Below are 7114 nucleotides of genomic sequence, written 5' to 3' on the forward strand. Positions count from 1 at the left end.
TTTGAAGATCCAACCTACTTGTAATTATCATCTTCCACAAACTTCTGTAGTTCTTCTATATACTGAACAGAGTTCAGATATTTTTGGACATGAGGCAACATGGGGATATCTAGGCAAAATGTGACAAATAATTATCTGACACAGTATATCTTTAACCAGAATTTTAAATCATGGCACCAAAATTTAAATTAACTCTAGAAGGACACTACTGAGGTAGATTTTATTTAATGTAAAACTGATGGTAATTTAAAAAATTACAGTTGCATGTTGGTTGTATAGATTAAAAAAAAAAACAACCACCACCACCAAACATACTCTGGTTTCTTTTCAGATCATATATTAAAAAAAAAAAAAAAAAAAAAAAAAAAACAAACCCCCCCCTTTAAAAAACCCCCCATATCTTAAAAACTTCCCCCCCGGCCCCCCCCCCCCCCCCTTTTAGGAAGTTTTTAAGGCTTTCTTAAAAGTATACACGCACATAAAATAGCTTTAAGACAAATCTATTTTTAAAAAATATTTTATTTATTTATTTGACCCAGAGAGAGAGACAGCGAGAGAGGGAAAACAAGCAGGGGCAGAGGGAGAGGGAGAAGCAGGCTTCCCGCAGAGCAGGGAGCCCTATGTGGGGCTCGATCCCAGCACCCTGGGGTTGTAACCTGAGCTGAAGGCAGACGCTTAACGACTGAGCCACCCAGGCGCCCCAAGACAAATCTATTTTAAATAAATTGGATAATGTAAACTCACTGTTTAAAAGTATATACCAATAAGGGTATCTTTATTCCCTTTCAAACTGAAAGCATTCAAACATTATAAAACATTTAAAAAAAAATGCATCCCCTTTGCTCATCATCTGGGCTTGTGTAAGCACTTTCTACATATGTGTTTCCATAAAATACCCCTTGAACAAAAAATTGGTTATTTATTCAATAATGAACCGAAGAAAGCTAGTCAGTTGTTACAAGGATCACAGGTCTTAGCTCCTTCCCTAACTGAATAATATAAGAACTATTCACATAACAGATCAGGGATATCAAGTGAGATGGAAGATAACAGAAAATAATTTTATAAATTATGTTAGCAAAGTGGCTACAAAAAGAGCAAAAGATAAAACTTAAAATTTTAAATATGACATACTTTAATTCCTTAAAAGCAAGATCTCAAACAGGAGGCTAAATATTAAACAATCATATTTTCCTTTATATTAGGATGATGTTCCCTGCTGTGTGAAAAATGGCTATCAATTCAGGTAAATGAATCAACAGAATCACAGCGTAATGGTGTAGTATTACTCCCCAGAAACGTACCATAGTCACAGGACTGCTGTAAATCAGAAATTATTCGAAGGATGTTATTCATCAAATTTGATCTTTGCTCATTTTCTAGAATGCTGCCAGTTGATGGGTATGCTGAATCAATGTATGTTAAATCTGACAAATAGATACCTGAAACAAAATGAGATAAATGAGTGTTTTTTACTTGTAGTTTGAAAGACTATGATAAAATGAAGAAGAAAAAAAGCTAATTTATAGCTGTATTTTAATATATGCTGTATTTAGGATTTATTGTTATTTAATACACCACAGCCTTATTAAAACATAATCACTGAGGCCTAGAATTCCGTGGATCTGGGGTCAGACATGTAAATAATGTTTTTGTAAATGTTCTCTTATGATTCCATTTTGTTTTTATTTATTTATATTTTAAAGTTTATTTATTTATGATCTCTACACCCAACGTGGGGGCTCGAACTCACAACCCTGAGAGTCATGTGCTCTACCGACTGATCCAGCCAGGCACCTCTGATTAGCTTTAGGACAGTTCACATGGCATTAGACATGAAGTGTTTGTATACTGTCTTGTTTTGAAGACTGACAGGTAAATTTCTGAAACCGTGTATGTGACTACAAATTGAAGTTAACTATTCCTCCCGCCTCGACCCCACTGCCCCATTTCTCTGTACCAACAAAAATAACATAACCTCCAAAATAACTTGGTACTATCAGTTCTAGATATGCAAGGCCACACATGTGAAGTGTATAAGACAACTACAGTTAAAGAGAAAAATATACTTTCCTACTTTTTACCTCATTACCCCACATTCATGAACTCTCAAAAAAAAACAAAACAAAACACAACTGCTGTACCACATACACCGCCTTCCACAAAAGCCCTATGTTTTTTTTTTCTCATGCCATTTCTTTCATCTTGACTGTTTCTGAGACTCATCTGTCCATCCCAATTATATTTTATATCCAGGTCAGTGTCAACTGTTCTTTAGTTTTCTCATAGATTCCAAGAGAGGAATTTAGAAACTGTCTAGTCTAACTCCCTCTTTTTATAGGTGAAGAATCTGAGGTCCACAGATATTAAAGGATAATGCTATGAACTGTTAGTAATAGAGCTGGAGCTCAGAGTGTACACCTGTGCCCTCGTTTCTCTACTACATGCTGTTATAAATTCATACAGTATCTATAGTACCATTCACTTGGTAATTTTTATGACTTTATAATGTTTAAACTCTCGTACTTGTATCTTATCTGTTCATGACTATAAACTCATTTAAGGTAGTTGCTCTATTTTGCACTCCAAGAAAATGAAAATCTGTGCAGTGTTTTGACAATAGGTGCTTAAAACAACCTAAAAATCCTTTTCCTCATCTTACTCATTCCTTTTCCATTCAGGAAATCTTAATGGTATTCTCTAAACCATCTATCATAAATACTTCCTTTTCTTTAAAGACTCTCAACTTCTTTTTTATAGTGACTTCAAATGAACCTTTAGCTTAGCTGCTTTTCCTTCAATCTCAGAGCAGGAAGAATCCCTTTCTCCTCTCCAAATACACACTGTGACTTTGAATGTAATCCCAACAGCCTCCTTTACAGCCCCTGCTGTTAGCCCCCCTGTCCCTCACCCGCCAGGGGCTCCTCTCCTGGAGCCAATGCAAACCTTTACACCTCTCCTGAAGAAAACAAAATCAAGGTAACCCTCTGTTCAAATCTGAATCCCTCCTCCAGAGAGGACCCCTGCCCCTCTATCTGTAACAAACACCTTGATATTGTATGGTGACTAACATAATAAAATTAAATTAAATTAAAAAACCCAAACACCTTGAAAGAGAAACAAGACGAGTCCACTTAACTTATCTTATCCTTCATCTCTTTTTAATGAGATATGACACATATAAAAGTGTACATGTGTCAGGAAAAATTACGATAGACTCTGAAATAGGCAAAAAAAATTACCAGGTGTCCTGTCTTCTGGGCTTTTTGAGCTATTTGACAACTCAGTAAGTTTTTGAAAACTAGTAATAATACAAATTCCTGTCCATAAAAATGCCAATGCCTTATGTCCAGTAAAATCTAATAATGCTCTATGGAAGCTGACCAGTGTTGCAACTCTGTGTGAATTCATTTTAGCATTCTTTAGTGCCTATCTGGTATGTGTGGTACTTTGAATTCTCTCCTGAAATGGTTGCAGTATCTTCCTGATTCCCTTATAAATTTAATGATTTAAATAAAACCGTGACATGTATTCATTTTGTATTTGTGTAAGAATCATGATTTTACCATTTAAAAAAGTATACTCTAACCCATGTAATATTGGCTGTTATCAAACAATATAATAAATACTGGTGAATGACCAGGTAAGTTAAGAAGTACATCACTAGTACTGTTTGTCTCCTGTATCATCTCCCTGCCTCCCATCCAGAGGTAACTAACCATTATTCCAAAACTTAAGATTATTCCTTTTTTTTTCAAGACATATGTACAATGTATTTACTCTTGCTTATTTTTGAGCTTTAAAAAAAATCACATTTTATACATGTGTGATTAAATTCAATGATAACATCAGTAAACATAGGTACACAATAAGTAATTTATAGGTGTTTGTTAAATTTTTAAAAATATGGCCTTCTGTGATTGCTGTGTCTCACCATTTTGTTTCCAGGAGTTATTTGTATTGTTAAATCAGCTGTAATTCCTTATATTGAGAATAACTTAACATGTAACTGTATCACAATTTACTTACTCATTTGACAGACTTTTAAGTTACTTCTTCCCTCCCTCCATGTTGCTATTGACATTCTTACAAATTATCTCCTGGGATACATATAAAAGAATTTCCCTAGGAGATATATATATATATATATATATATATGGCATTTATATGGTATATTAATGTTCAACTTTACATTGTTTTTTAAAGCTTTATCAACTCACACTGCCACTGATAGCATGTAAGTTTCTCCTGATCCACACTTGTGCTACACTTGATATATCAGTCTTCTTGACTTTTGCCAATCTTGAGGTATAAAATAATATTGTGTTTTAAGTTTCATTTCCTTGACTGGTAATGAGGTTATGCATTTGTATTTCTATGAAATGTCTTTTATCCATTTTTTCTCTGAGTTGTCTCTTTCTTATTGATTTCTAAGTTCTTAATATATTGCAGAAACCGATCCACTTGGCAGTTAAATTTTATACACTTTTCAACCCACTATATAGTTTGAAATTTGGGGTGCCTGAGTGGCTCAGTCGGTTGAGCGCCTGCCTTCAGCTCAGTTCATGACCCCAGGGTCCTGAGATCGAGTCCCACATCAGGCTTATCCCTCTGCCTCTGCCCCTCCCCCTGCTTGTGCACTCTCTCTCAAATAGATGAATAAAATCTTTAAAAAAAATATATAGTCTGAAATCTGCATCTTGCTGCTGAAACTTATTCTAGCAAAGGTATGAGGGACCTGTTCATTATTAAATCTTTACTTTTATTTTTTAAAGATTTTATTTATTTATTCAACAGAGAGAGAGAATGAGCAGGGAGAGTGGCAGAGAGGGAAAAGCAGACTCTCCACTAAGCAGGGAGCCCGATGCGGGGCTCTATCCCAGTACCCTGGGATCATGACCTGAGCTGAAGGCAGGTGCTTAACTGACTGAGGCACCCAGGCACCCCTGTCCTAATGTCTTAATGACTGAGCCACCCAGGCGTCCCATTATTAAATCTTTAAACATCTCTCTTGGTCTCCTCCTGCTGCTTATTAGTGTCTCAGCAGTATTTTTTATCATTCCCTTTGTTCCTTGGGGCTTTACCAGCTCTATTGGCTTGAACCTTCCTACCTTCCCACACCCCCTCCATTCTCCTTTTTCCTCATGTTCCCTAGAAGTTGGTGTTCTCCATGATTCTACCATTAATCTCACTCTGCATGTACTTTTTCTGGATTATCTTATTTCTGTAGCCTCAACCATCACCTAATTGCCGATGACTTTCCAAGTCTCTCTTTAGAACTGAAATATTAACTTTAATTTTCAATTTAACATGCCAAACTAATCATTATTAGTCTCAAAACACCTTACATCCCAACTTCTTACCTTGGTTAGTGATATTACTAATTGTTAAAATTAGAAAGTTCAAAACCACTCAAGTAAAAAAGCTTAGGAGAAAACTACTATCTTGTATTTTCCCCCCAGATTAAGCTATTAGTGAATACAAGTGAATACAAGAGTGAATACAAGAGGATCAAGTAATACTAAATGATCAAGTAATGTATTACATAACACATACCAGAAGCCAAAAGCTGGCATTCCATCTGTCCCAATGTTGTTGTTTTTTTTTTTTTTTTAAGATTTTATTTATTCATTTGACAGAGAGAGCGAGAGAGAGACAGAGAAGAAGCATAAGCAGGGGTAAAAGCAGGCAAAGGGAGAAGCAGGCTTCCTGCCGAGCCGGGAGCCCTATGTGGGGCTCGATCCCAGGACCCTGGTAACATGACCTGAGCCGAAGGCAGCCGCTTAACCGACTGAGCCACCCAGGCGCCCCTGTCCCAATGTTTCTAAAACCAGGAAATATCATAGGAAATATCTAAGTGACTTTCTCTTCCTAAAAAATGGGGAGATCTGGCAACAATGAAGTACAGCTGAAAAGGGTGCAGATCCCACTGTATTAACCTTAAGGATGCCAGTTTGTCCTAACTCTCATTTTCCTTTGCTATCTTACTTCAGGTTTATTTCACTTACTTACATTACCTCCCTTGTTCTTGTGAGCATTTGTCGTTGTAGCCCTTGAGTTTGCAACCCCTGGTATACTTACATATATCACAGAATTTAAAAAAATGATTCTGTGAAAGAGGTTGAAACTGGGCTTTAAATAAAGAGTGTCGATCAACAAAGGGACAATGGTAGAATCTATCAGAAAGAAAAAACAGCTAAGGCAACAAGGAGGGGAAAGCACAACGTGAATTAGAAGCTCCCCAAATTTTACCTAGAAGCAGCAATCAGTAATTACAGAACCCAAGGAGAGACAGTGGCATAATGCTTTGGAATTAGATTCAAACCCTAGTTCTACTACTTAGTAGTGAAGTATCCAATCAGTTAAGATGCCCCAATTTTTGTTTCATTAGCTATTGAGTTACTTAATCAACATTTCTGGGTTTAATGAAATATAATAGCACAGTTAGTACTGAACAGTTACTAATTCTCTCTCTAGAGTTTTCTAAATCCACATAGCCAGTGGGGAGGCAGATCTCTCTTTTTTCAGGCCAGGGCTATGTTTGCTTTTAAATCTCAAAACATCAACTACTAAGAATAACCTTATTCAGAAAGAGGGGTCATGTTTTTAGAATAGGAGGAAGTGACATTATATAACATCAGAATTTTTTAAAGTATTACATTTCTGAATTTTATATATAGATTTCCATTTATTTTTAGTAATTATATATATGAACAGTTTTATCTTAAGAGACATTACAGAGTAAGATATATCACAACATTAAGTTACATCTGTTTAAAACCTTCTGAAATGGCAACTTAGTAAAACGTTTAAAAATTCTTCTACACTGGGACGCCTGGGGGGCTCAGCTGGTTAAGTGGCTGCCTTCAGCCCGGGTCATGGTCCCAGGGCCCTGGGATCGAGTCCCGCATCGGGCTCCTCGCTCAGCAGGGAGCCTGCTTCTGCCTCTCTCTCCCTCTGCTTGTGCTCTGTCAAATAAATAAAATCTTTAAAAAAAAAAATTCTTCTACACTATAAAGAGTATTACATTATTTAGGTGGCTGCCTCCTGACAAAGTCTAACTCTTGTTCTTTGTAACAAAAAAAACCTTATCAGCCTGTTACTATTTCTGAGA

General features: G+C 36.3%; 1 protein-coding gene across 2 annotated transcripts in view; it reads right to left on the reverse strand.

The window, feature by feature from the left end:
* Window positions 1-7114, reverse strand: part of RALGPS2 (Ral GEF with PH domain and SH3 binding motif 2) — a 156087-nt gene that overhangs the window by 34627 nt on the left and 114346 nt on the right. For both annotated transcript variants that reach the window (XM_035010709.1, XM_035010710.1), the window contains exons 9-10: window positions 1305-1442; window positions 19-109 (exon numbers count right to left, since the gene is read on the reverse strand). In XM_035010709.1, the coding sequence (XP_034866600.1) occupies window positions 19-109; window positions 1305-1442 (229 nt within the window). The remainder of the gene's footprint in view (window positions 1-18; window positions 110-1304; window positions 1443-7114) is intronic.

This window comes from Mirounga leonina, unplaced genomic scaffold (genome assembly GCF_011800145.1).
Source record: "Mirounga leonina isolate KUSES-001 unplaced genomic scaffold, KU_Mleo_1.0 Mir_154, whole genome shotgun sequence".
In the NCBI taxonomy this organism is placed as follows: Eukaryota; Metazoa; Chordata; class Mammalia; order Carnivora; family Phocidae; genus Mirounga; species Mirounga leonina.